A 13,621-nucleotide genomic window follows, 5' to 3' on the forward strand; every position below is an offset into this window, starting at 1 on the left:
TTCTCTAGACCAATCGCGACATGAGAGTCTTATCGATCGTTCTAGAACCCAAACATAATAATAAAAAGTATTCATTGGGCAAACAAAATAATAATTTGATCTAAGTAACAGTTTTTTCTTTCTTCCCAATTTGTGAAAAGTCCTTACATGATAGAAAATTATGAATATTATTATTGAAATCTGCATAGCTGAATTATGTAAAATCCATTATTAAAACCGAAACTACTTTTATGAAGTTTAAATTTGCAGGACTGTGTTATATTATTATTGATGTAATTTGTAAATTTAGTACTAAAAATATGAAGTTCTTAAAAAAACTGTTATTCTTTCAATAAAGCACACCACTTTTAAAATATATAAAAATATTACAGTTTATATCAGCACAATCGGAACACTTTTCCTGTGTAGTACTTCCCAGAAAAGTCATTTTTTTGGAAAATTTTCACTTTTTCTAGATTTTTTTCAATGAGGTATGAATACTACAATTAGTATTACTAGCAGAAACACCACCCTTGTCTGAGATTAGTCAGTGGTTCTCAATCTGTGGTCCACAGGCTCCTTTCAGATGGACCATGGAAAGACTGCATAATTATGAAAAGGAAGTGACAGTATAATGTATAGATACCAATATGGTCCACCAAGATAATAAAAAAATTCCAGGTAGTCCATGAATAAAGAAGTTTGAGAACCACTGGTCTAGAATAGAAAGAAGTCGACTCCAACAATTTCAAATACTTTATATCAACTTCATGTAGGACAATAAAAAACACCTAAAATAACTCTTATTCTGTTATCATACCAATATACAACTTCATCGTATAAGTAACTGTTTGAAGCATACACTGATAATTACAGTAATGTTTACACTTAACAGTTATGAAAAAAAAAGGCAATGCTCACAGTATTTGAATTTGTATAATATATGGAAGTTTAAGCCTGTAATAGATAAATAGGCAAATATCAGAAGACTAATAAATTTGGGAAGAAAAATACATACAGACGATATATTTATTAAATAAGATAATTGATAAACTCAGTAGAACACGTCAAAGTGTGCATTACATGCCTTTTACAGTGTTACATTTCAAATTTAATAAAACAACTTTAATATTAATGCACACCAATAACATTGGCATGAAATCATAGTTTATAATTCAAATTTTTATATAACCTACATTTTAACTTCTTAAATTTAAAAACAAGTATTTACAAGACTTCAAACTTCATTTTTCTGTGTCACATGATGCATCTGAGCTCCAAATTCTCCACTTTACAGTTATCTAACTGCTAAAATAGACTGCTGTAGTTTCCAACCAATTAAAAACATAAGCTATGTAAAACTACAAGCAACAATTTAAAATTTGAGCCACATACCTTCTTATTCACCGAGATATCAATAAATCTGTCAAAGCCACCAGAGAAGCCCCTCCCCTATCTCTCTCTGACTTATGAGATTGCTAATCAATTGTATATAAATGATGGACATGTCTATAACTACCAAAAAATCAGGTTCTCCTCTATATAAAGCTTACAATTGTCCTTTTGAATTCAGTGGAGAAGATACTCACTTGATAGAAATTCATGGTTTTGCTGCTCTGAACAGATAATGGAATTTTTTAAATCTATTTATTGCTTACTTAGAAAGTCAGATAAGTTATAGTAGTTTTGGGACAACATTCTATTCTAGTACCCCATATATTTTTGTGTTCTAAAATGCATATTTGAAAGCTATATATTTTTGTTTTGGACACCCAAATTTGTGTCTGTTTGTTGTGAGCATGAAACTACATAATAGCTATCTGTATTGTACCCACCACAGGTACCTAAACCCAGTTTTTAGCATTATAAGTTCATTTTTTTTTATTATATTTTTTTATTTATTGTATCAGTGAAATAAAATGTCAGATTATAACTACCTGAAGTGCCCATGCAAAACTGACACTAGATCACATTAGCTTTACAGGAAACAGCTAATGGGCTCCTGGTGTGATTTATTGCTTTTTATGGAATTATTACTATACCACTAGTATCAGTACCGCAACAGATATGGAAAAGACTAACAGTTGAAGTTTTAAGTAATTTGGAACCTTCTGATGAATATTGCTGTCAGTGCAGAGGAAAATTGCATTACTATTTCAATGTTATATTTTAATCTTTTCATTTCACTGCACATTGATGATTTCTGTATGGTTAGTGTTAGTTTAGATAAGATAAAACAAATAATTTTACTGAAAAAACTTTTGATATTCATTTAGGAGGTTTTAGAGGTTATTGCTAATGAAATATAAAACCTGTAAAATGAAAGAAAGTATTTTTATTCTCAGCATGAAAAGAACTTTTCCTCAGACAAACTAAGTATATGCTTTGGAAAATTACAAGCAAATTTTTAATAAAAATGTTTCATTAAAATATCTGTTGATTTTTTTGCATACAACAGACCTGTAATGTTTAATAAAACCTTGCCAAATTTCATGATGATACACTTAGTAAATTCAGTTACAGTATGTATAGTTTCACAATTCTAAAGTTGGTCAAATCGACCAATAATACTGTTTTTCATTATTAGGTTGTAGATATGTAAAATACAGATTCTACAAAAAAAATAATAAGACCTACTCCTTCTACCATTCTTCCTCCTGGAAATATCCTGTCCATACAACAAGCTACATGGGAGGCATAAGGGAAAAGATCTTGTTCCACTAAAGAATGTGATATGGAGGCCACTTTTACACTAAGATAAGAGAAAAAAAACAAAGTGTTACAATTTTTTGTTAACTTAATCGTGTTGTACTAAATGCTTAAAAAGTACATTTGAGTACTTACATTTTAGTACTCTGTTAATTGCATCTCATCTAAATTAAAGCCATATTTCATACATAACAGATACATTTCAATACCTATGATGCCCAAAAAAAAAAGCTTATAATGTTATAACAGTAACAGACATTCCTTTGATCAGTGTTTAATACACATATTTCACTAAAACTAATACAATCCTTCCACTTTTTCTTAATATGTTTCCTTTATCACTATCAGTTTCTCAATGTAACAAAATCAGGATTGTCAATCATTTGAGAAAGTGTACATGAAAAAACAACACCTGTTGAAATCTATGAAGAGCTTCATGATTGTTAGAAGCCAACTGTCACTAGTGTTTTTTCTTAACAAAAGTTATAAGTAAATAGTATGAGAGAAACTTAATTATAATTTATCAGTATTAAGTTTGACAATAAAAATACTTTAACTGTAAGCATATTATATCTTTAAAACACTATTAATACTGTCCTAAATAATGAAGCTAGCTGATTTTAGCTACACAATTCCCAATTCAAATAATTAGCATCTGCAACTAATTTTGTTTAGAATCCTGCTAAGAAAAACCTGCTTGAATGTATTCCATTCAGATATTGTACATGACTCATTTTAATAATTGATAATTTTATAGGTATGCTTTACAAAAAAAAATATAAAAAATTTAAACATAAGTAACAATCATTCAACCTAACTTCAAAAAAGTAAAAGTCTTTCCCATTTTTCTGTTCATGTATTTATTGAATTTATTTCTCACCATATAGATTTGATGTAGGTAACTTTTAAAAATTAATTAATTTATACCATATTTGATTTTTCTTGTATTTAACTGTATATTATTTTTATACAAAAATTATTTCCCTTAGATTTAGTGCTTTATTTTAGATCTTCAATTTTTTTGAAGGAGTAAAGATTGAAAATAATTGTTCATATAGCTCATATATATATATATGTACTATCCACTATAGCTAATTATCCAAATGTGTTATTGAAACAGATTAAAGATGTAGATGAACTATTCAAAATGACAAGTTGGAAACTTATTTTCTTTGAGGACTAACTATGAAAAGTACCATATTTATTCATGGTTGAAAAATAAAACTTCATAATTTATTGGAGATATACAAACAAACAAGCTCTAACAAATTATTTGATGTTCTTCAGATGTTCAACATAACAAGTTATTGACTTTCATTTCTTTCATTAAATATGTATCGAAATAATCACAACTCAAACTACAAAAAACATCATCTCAAAAACTATTACTCTTTACCTCGAATCTAAACTCAGGTAATGTTTAACTCTAAATCTGTAACTAACTCACTCCCAATCACATATAACCTAACTATTTATTCCTAAAATTTTATGGTTACATTTTCAGTAAATCAATCTGGAAATACCATAGATGGTTATTAAAGTACTATAAATTTCAATATTTTACCAAAACATTTAAAAGAATATTCAACAAGTATTGAATTACAGTTAAAATATATTTTAAATTTATAAAAAAATTTCTTTGAGTTGGTGGCTTTTGTTCTGCTCATGAAAGCACGACCTGGAATCTAAATACCCTTGGTAATGAGTACAACATCAAACCCAACAACAAAACCCACAGGCTGCCCACACATCCATTACAGGTAGTGCAGTCGACAGGTTATTTGGGGCAGACCAACAAATGGTTATGAGGAATAAAGAAAAGAGTAGAATAAGATAAAGACACTCAACATGATACTACCACAAATTCACCATTTATTGTAGCATAAAGGTGAGTCAGTTAGAGTATTTGGAAACAAATTCAGGAACTAGGAAACAGACTCCGCAGAGCATATATACATCTGAATGAATTAATGATACAAGATACTCTGAAGTCTAACTATGAGTGAGGTCTGATTAGTAACATAACTACATGCAATGCAAACAAAGCAACATGCCTGATGCAACTTTGTTAGGTTTAATTGAAGTGGCTACTAGAGAAGAACTAAGAGAAAGACAAATTTACCGATCTCAGCATTCTGCTATAAATACAGTAAGTAATAGCAGGAATGATAAAACAAGCTGGCAAAACAAAAACCAGAGTAAGCACAAAGGTTCGAACTGTTTTAACAGTAGCAAGGTAGGACATATAACAAAAAACTGTTATCAGAAAAAGAATGAGCTTCCTTTAATTGTGGATTGAAAAGCCACACAGCAGAAAATTGTAGATGCCTGCCAAAAACAGAGAATAAAATACCATCTGTCTCTAAATCTATCTGCTTCTAGATGTTAAATGAGTGTTCAAGTTCTAAATTTTTCATTCTTAATTGAACCTAATATTTTCCTAATATTTAAGAGGATGCTCTATTATAGACATTGATACACTTTTGGATATTTCTTTCCAAGCATTAGTTAATAATGTCAGATTTTTCTTTACTAAATCTACACATAGCAAAAAAGATCGAGCTCATGTGTCAGCTAATAGTCAACATTTTATACACGCTATTTGAATTACAACTACTGGTTTAATTTCGTGGACACTTTTAATACTCAATTTTTTATTCCAAACTGCTGGAAGCACTTCTAATTTCGTTTCATAATTCCAGCTGAAATTACATTTTTTGAGTCTCAAGCAATCGCTGAGTTTCCATTATTATTTTTTGTAAACCTTCCTCTGAAAGTTCCAGGCTTTGGGACTTTTGGGGGGCAAGACTTTTTATGAGATTACAACACTGAAATATCTCTTACCAGAGGTAAACTGTGCATAGAAATGGAGAACTTAAGTTTTGAAGAAGTTGAACCTTCAGACTTATGTGCTAAAGTTATGACAACTGGTACCTTCTTGCTGACTAAAGCTAAAAGTCAGACACCAAACGCTAGCATTAGCAAAGCTGAGGATTACCTGTCAATGCATAAAAGCTCTGATACTCCTAAATGCAGTGATACATAACAGAGTTGGCTGGTAAGAATAAAAAGTGTTTAAAGAGAAATCAAGTTAAAGAAAATAGAAAGAAAAGCCCTAAGCCTAGCAAAGACATTAGTAGCAACAGTAATAATAATAATAACAATAATTTCGAGAATACTAAGGAGAAAGTTAGTGGAATTAAAGTAAGGCAAAGTAAGATTAAGAAATTTAAGCAGGGAAACTGTACGTCAGAGCCTCAGATGACTCTACACTTACACATGTAACAGAGCATCCCAATAGGAGAATCTGATAAAAAGAGTACCCGTAAGATTAGTTAATATAACAGAAGTGCCTGCCTGAAGTCAATTCATTATTGAAGCTAAAGTAGAAGAAGCAAAATGAAGAAGTATTAACCGAACCTGTAGAAATAGAAGAAGCACAAGTTTGCATAGCTGTTTGTATCAGTAAAGTGTCTGAGAGAGACACACACACCATGCCAATTAAACTTTTAGACATAAATAGGAAAAAAATAATATTACCTAAGTGCCTAGTGGTAGGTAAGGCTAGCAGTAAAGAGAAAATAGTCACTGTAGAACAGCATAACAGAGAATTTAACCAGAATGAGGCATCACACAGTCAAATAGATTGGAACTGTATCTTAGATGTAGGAGAGAAATATAAACAGAAGTTAATAAGGTTGCTAGACGAATATTGAGATATATTCGAAGGAAAGGGTGATTCTAATGGATGTATAAATAAAGTTAAACATAAGATTGTGTTATGTGACAGTAAACCTATAGCATAAAGACACTATAGAGTGCCAGAGAAGTACATTGTAGAACTAAAGGAATATGTGAAGGAAATGCTTGAACAAGGTGTAATAGAAGATAGTAGTAGTCTGTATGCATCTCCAGTTGTATTAGTTCCTAAAAAGGATGGCAGTTTAAAGTTCTGTATGGATTTTAGGAAGGTGAACAGTGTAACAGTCAAAGACATCTATCAGTTACCTAATATCCAAGAAACACTAGATATGTTAGATAAAAGGAAGTATTTTTCATCCATGGACCTTCAATACGAATATTGGCAAGTAGAGATTGTGTAAAAAGACAAAGCTAAAACTGCATTTATACTGCCTTCAGGTTAGTACCAATTTAATAGAATGGCATTAGGTTTATTTAATGCTCATTCAACATTTCAATGATTAATGGATGTTGTACTATCTGGTTTACAAGATTCAGAATGATTTTGTTACTTAGATGATGTCAGAACCTTTTCCATGAGTTTTGAAGAACATTTGGAAAAATTAAGACATACCTTCGACAGGTTACGCAAAGCAAATTTAAAGCTAAAGCTTAGTAAATGCTAGTTTCTATGAAAAGAAGTAGAGTATTTAATCACATAGTAACCACAGAAGGTGTAAAACCTGACCCGAAGAAACTAGAAGTTTGTAAAAATTATACGGTACAAAAATGGTAAAAGATATATGTGCATTTTTAGGATTCATAGGATTTTATAGAAGACTTATCCCACATTTTGTAAGTCAAGCAAGATGTAAGAAAGATGTAACATTTCGATGGACAAATAAAAGACAAGAAGCATTTGAAATGCTACAAGACTCACTACTAAAGGCACCAATTTTAAGCTACCCAAACTTTACTAACACATAAATAATGAAATCTGACATTATTGAAATCATAATTTTGCAGTAACAGTGATCATCTAGCTAATCTAGATGATGGGACCTTTAATGTCATTAGCCATCTGTGATTATGATAAATGTTCTACCATACAAATAACATCTGAAGGTTTTACTACCATGCACTACAGCTAAACATTCTTGTTTGTTTACTAGTAGTAATTCATTTCAGCTTTTCCTAGCTGTCTACTCTGATAAGTCATTGTGTGTTCCTTTCCTAGTGTTTTAACAGAATGTCCTGTTATAAATGTTAATACACTTTTAAATATTTCTTTCCAAGCGTTAGTTCACATAATTATCATCAATTTCTGATTTTAATTCTGAAATATTATTAATTACTTGTTTTTCATTGTTTTCTAAGTTATCAATTTTAATTTTGCTTAAGGCATCCACAATCGAATGTTTTGTACCCAGTTTGTGTATAACATTATATTCTGGGATTTAGGTCAAGTTATTAGTGAACAGAAGAAAAATGTGATGGTAAACGCCATCAGAAATAAAGTATTACAGGGAGAAAATACAGAATACAAGTTAGATAAAGCAGTGTTATGCAGGAAAATAGCAGAAAAAGAGCATATAGATAAGACATTACATATAGTCATACCTCACAGTTTAAAGTATAAGGTTACAAAACTTATCACGATACTCCATTTTCAGCTCACTTAGCATTTACGAAAACTTACAGTAAAATTAATAAATGCTTTTTTGGATGAATATAAGAAATGAGATTAGAAATTACTGTGAGTCATGTTTAGAATGACAAAAACGAAAAAGTAGTCTATACCTAAAGAATGCTCCTTTACAAAGGATGCCTAGTTTAACCACACCTTTCCAACTAGTGGCTATGTATATTTTAGGTCCATTGCCTACATCTTATGCAGGAAATAAATATATTCTACTCATTGCTGACTATTTAACTAGATTTCCAGGAGCAATCTGTTTACCAGATAAAAAAGCAGAAACAATTGCTAAGTCATTTGTGAATGAAATTGTGGCTAGGCATGGCATACCACAATATCTATCAACAGATCGATGTACAAACTTCATTTCTAAGCTAAAGAAAGAAATCTGTAATACATTAGGTACACAGAAAATTGAAACCACTGCTTATCACTCAAGTGTTAACGGTCTAGTTGAGAGAGTTAACAGAATTCTATTAGATATGATCTCTCAGTATTGTTAACAAGATCAGAAAACTTGGGATGAGCTACCTTGCTACTATTAGCTTATAGAAGTGCTGAGAACGATTCTACACAAGAAAGTCCTTTTTTCTGTTACATGGTAAAGGTGTAATGCTAGCTATGCAAGAGATATTAGCCCCCAGAAAAATTAAATATGCAATAAATGAAGACTACAAAGCTGAAATGATGCAGAGTATGCAAACAGCTTTTGAAATAGCCAATGAACATTTGACTAAAGCTACCGAACATCGAGAAAAAACAGGTAAATAAGAAAGGCACAGGCCAGTGAAATAAAATTAGGTGACAAAGTTTTACTATACACACCTAAGGTTCAGAAAGGAAATACAAAAAAAAACTAGCAAAACTATGGAGAAGACAATTTCGTGGTAATTAAACAAACAAGTCCAGTTAACTTCGAGATTCAAGAAATATATGGCAAATGTAAAAAACTAGTACATGTTAACAGGTATAGGCTAGTAAAGAATTCCCAACCATATCAGTATGAACAATTAACATATGAATCTGAAGTAAAGAAACAAGGTAAGGACTTACAAAAAGAAACTGAAGACACCAGTGAGACTAAAATAACCCCTGATGATGATAAAATCATGGAGGTGGAAGAACCTATACTAGAAGAAGAGGATACTATGTTAGATCATGAAGCCGTAACTGCTGAAGATATTCAAGTGAGTGACCTGGGTGATGAGAGTAGTACACCAAAACAAGAAGATGTACCAAGTAAACCAGTAAGAACGCAACCCGATATAGTGACCCATGGTTACAACCTACAGTCATGAGGCCCAATAGCAGATCAACCAGAAATAACCCTTACACCCAGGTAAAGGGCAGTAAGAATTGACCCTTGAGTTATTACACATGAAAGTAATTAACAATGACTCTGCTGATAGTGTCCTCTGAACTAAAAACCTCAATGGCTCGCAGGCAAAGAGGAGAAAGCTGGTCTCGACTGAAATGTGAGTTGAAAAAAACAACCCCAAAAGAACAAGATAATGAGTGGAGTGAATAACGGACTTCTCCATCTAGATAATCCAAACCACCCGATCAGCTTCTCTGATGAGAAGTGGGGTAAGTGTGGAAGACTCTGCAAAGTATGGAGCCAGAAGAAGCCAGACGTCCATATAAAGATGGAAATTGAGCTCGCAAAAATGTAGGAATTAGGCAAATGACTGGACCACCCAACAGAAAGAGTAGGAAGAGCTTGGAATTGATAAACGTGATCCTCATGGACAAAACATAGATAAGCACGTGAAGTCCAAGCAATTGAGATATGAAGATAAGTGTCAGATACGTTGAATTTCATGATCCAAAGCCCTGAAAAAAATGGTTCTTCTAAGAGAGAGGTAGGATTCCATGTTGAGGAAGCAATTCAGATGGGAGGGATTGAAAACAGGATGCCAAAACTTAGACTTCTTGGGGATAACAAAAAGTCAGGAATATAATCCTGGAATCACAGGAGAAACCTGTTTGATGGTGCCCTTGATGAGAAGGTCTAGGTGCTTTAACAGGTTGAGAACATGCCTGCACATCAAAGGAAGGGGAGGGGGAGAAGCTGTCCAAGTTTCCATTCCTCAGCCCACATGAAAGAAGCTAACACTTCCTCTGTTGATAATGGTGCACCTGCAGCTACTGTCATGAGCTATTGAATGCTGGTACCATTGACAGCTATTGTAATCGTAATATTAAATTGTGAATTGAAAAATATTGACTGACTACTGGTAATGGAGTGAGAAACAGAATTCACAATTAAATAAAAAAATCCAACTCTACAGTGGGTTATAAACAATATTTTGAATATTTTCAAAATGCACTAAAAAAAAATATTTTGTTTTTAAACCAAGCACTTGGTCTTAACACTTTTGTGCCAAATTGATAAGTGAAGATTGGGTTCAACTACATAGAGGGAGTCAGCTGCAATAGGATGATTTGTCGCACTCCTATTGATGGAGGATTGTTGAATGCTAATTTGCATGCTTAAGTTCAGCTGAACCATGTGGTATACACGTGGAATTAGACTAGTGGTGAGGAAAATTTGTGCACTAGTGGGTAGTCAAATCAAGAATAGCTGTAATTGTGAGATGAGGAAGGTAATCATATCAGAATTTTGGTCATGTGGTAATTCAAAGGCAAACTAATCTCCACAACAACTAGAGATTTGAGAACCTAGCACACAAAATAGCAGACATAGTGTACAATGTATATTGACTGCATTACTCAAAAGCCCTAAGCATCAGCTAGTCACATTCTATAACCTATGGTTGTAAGTGAAGTTTAGGCTATATGATGTTAATGATACAGAAGTCAGAAAATGTGATCACCCACACAAATCAGTATTTGACTTAATTACTTCACTCTACTTTCTCTACTTCTGTAAAGATTGTCATGAGTTATTACTCAAAGTCTCACTTTTGTTTTTCAAATTTTGACAATAATTTGTATTGGTTATAACACAACAGGAACAGCTGGCTTCTGAAAAGGCTAATTTGTACCTCATGTATCTTCCCCTATTTTCAGTATCTGTAGCTCACATGTTGGAAAAGGATATTTTAAATAAGTAAGAAGTTTGATCATAAAGATAAAACTTTTTTTATCAGAAGAACAAGGTTTTTAACCACAAAAAAATTTCTTAGTTTCTAATAATAGTTTTAAGTTGTAAACTGTTAAATTTCATTCAAACATCTGGCTTTTTCTTTTTTTTAATCATATATTTATGTACTCCCTAAAATGTTTTGAAACAATTTTGGTCAAATAGACTTAAAAAATGCAGCACAGTTATAATAAAAATGTTAAATTAATTCATGATTTTTGCAAGACTGTGAAGGTTACAATATCATTCTTAATTTAACAAAATTTAAAACTTTTCCACAGTTCCAGTGACAAATTATGTAATGATGCATTACAGACATTTTGGGATTTTGATATAAGACAAAGTATAGTACACATCAATTTGATATCAAAATTTAAAAAGGCTAATAACAGCCCAGCATAAATAGTCTTCACTTTTGAATATGAATGATTTCAAAGGTTATACATATATTGAAACATAAGTTATTATTTGAAGAATCTTCATAATCACAAATAAATGTATTGTATTAACAGACACATACTCAGCAAGAATTTAGATTCTGCAATGCCTTCAAAACAGATTAAAGTAAGTCATTTCACTCCTTGAGTTGCTATTATTGCAAGCTTATCCTAATAACTTTTAACTAGTTTCTGGTATTGGTTAAATGTATATACAATAACACAACTAAAATAAGGATGAAAATGGTTGTAGAGCAAAGAATAGATGATCATAACACAAAGGCTGTAGATAAGGCTGTGCTATCTATTAAGACTAGAGATGTAGATCTACTGTACACAAAAACTAAGGAAAGCAGTGCATTATTCACTGTGTAAGACTGAAGTCCAGATGACTGAATTAAACGCTACAAGTATATCTATCAGCTCTTCCACTTACCTTCTCACAAAAGATGCTGCAGTTTCCACAAAACTTGTTAAACACTGAGCTTCATCTTCGGATATGGGAGCTAAATGGAGTGTTCTTAATGATCCTGCAGATCTTTGTTTTTCTTGCCATATCTTTTGTATTGACTCAGAATGCTATACAGAAATATAAGAAGCCAGTTATTCATCTGTTGAATCCCAATGGTTTTAATTATCATAAAACTAGTTTGGAAATGTGACTGTTTATGTCTAATTTAAAAAAATTCACTTAATAAAGAGCTAACAATATAGAAGAAAAATGGTGTTGTGATACATGAAACTAAAAAAAAAAGAATTTAATAAACAAATTTTAATGCCAATCCAATTCTCCTAATGTTTTAGCTTTATTTTTACAAACACACAATGCACTATTCTGTTTGGAAACAGCATTTAGTTTCTGTTTTATAAACAATGTATATATGGCATACCCTGTTACGGCACAATACTTGAGTTCTATTTTTATGAACAATACAGATGTAACCAGGAGGCTGGATCCATGCTTCCCCATCCACTTGCACTGGTACACCTTCATCTCCAATGATGGAAATTCTCACTGAACGACACTATAAAAAATTAAGACACCTTTATTTTCATCATAGGATTTTGTTTTCACATTTTGATGTGGGTGTTCGTAACACCACCACTCTAAAGAAAATAAAAAACCTCTCCAATTAGAAAACAATTTTCATGTTGTAAAATAATTAAAGGTCAGCATGACAAATTGTCAAGTAAAGCATGTTATTTTATCACATACTGGGGATTTCCTTTGAATGTTACAACTCATAAAATTCTGAATTAAATTAAACCACAATTCATGGTAATATATCAACACTGCAAAATTACCTGAAGAATATGAAAAAAAAAAAACTTGTTCTCTGGAATTATTCTAACCTGTGCAATCCTGTGGTGCTGTAGGTTCATCACTCTTGAAGCAGCCATCTGTACAGTTCCAAAAACTGCAACAACTTCCAAAATTTTATCATCAAAAGCTGGAGCATAAAACACCTATGTAAAAAACACAGATAATTAGTATTTGGCTTCTTTTTTCTGAGAATTATGCACTCAGCTCTGTGAAACGTTTTATGCAGGTAACATTTAGTACTTACAGTTATGCATGATAGAACCTATGGCATTACTCTGATTACAATGTGTCTTAAAACTTAAAAACTACTGTGGCATTCCACCTCATCAATGCATCATAATCAATTGAATTCACAAAAATCAGAAGACATGCAAGTCTACTGACCCCCTTGTTATTCTGTAACTTTTAATTAGCAATCAAAACAGATGTTGTAATTTACATTAGTAAAATTAAAATTAGCTTCACACACAAAATTTTAAGTTTGCTGTTAATTGAACATCAAAGAAAAGACAGAAATCTATAGTTCAGAGACTGATAAAGTGCCAATCCCACAAGATATATATACACATACAGTGAAACCCCGATTTTACGAACCTCGATTTAACACAAATTCAGATATAACGCGATGGGTCATTAACTCTTTTGACACAGGCTCGGTCTCTGAGACCGACCTCATAACCATAACCTCG

General features: G+C 31.8%; 1 protein-coding gene across 9 annotated transcripts in view; it reads right to left on the reverse strand.

The window, feature by feature from the left end:
- LOC106457958 (diacylglycerol kinase eta-like) overlaps positions 1-13,621 on the reverse strand; it is a 148,835-nt gene that overhangs the window by 9,327 nt on the left and 125,887 nt on the right. For all 9 annotated transcript variants that reach the window (XM_022384053.1, XM_022384055.1, XM_022384052.1 and 6 more), the window contains 4 exons: positions 12,962-13,075; positions 12,499-12,633; positions 12,045-12,187; positions 2,617-2,731 (listed from right to left, as the gene is read on the reverse strand). In XM_022384053.1, coding sequence (XP_022239761.1) covers positions 2,617-2,731; positions 12,045-12,187; positions 12,499-12,633; positions 12,962-13,075 — 507 coding nt within the window. The remainder of the gene's footprint in view (positions 1-2,616; positions 2,732-12,044; positions 12,188-12,498; positions 12,634-12,961; positions 13,076-13,621) is intronic.

Source organism: Limulus polyphemus, unplaced genomic scaffold (assembly GCF_000517525.1).
Source record: "Limulus polyphemus unplaced genomic scaffold, Limulus_polyphemus-2.1.2 Scaffold397, whole genome shotgun sequence".
NCBI lineage: Eukaryota > Metazoa > Arthropoda > Merostomata > Xiphosura > Limulidae > Limulus > Limulus polyphemus.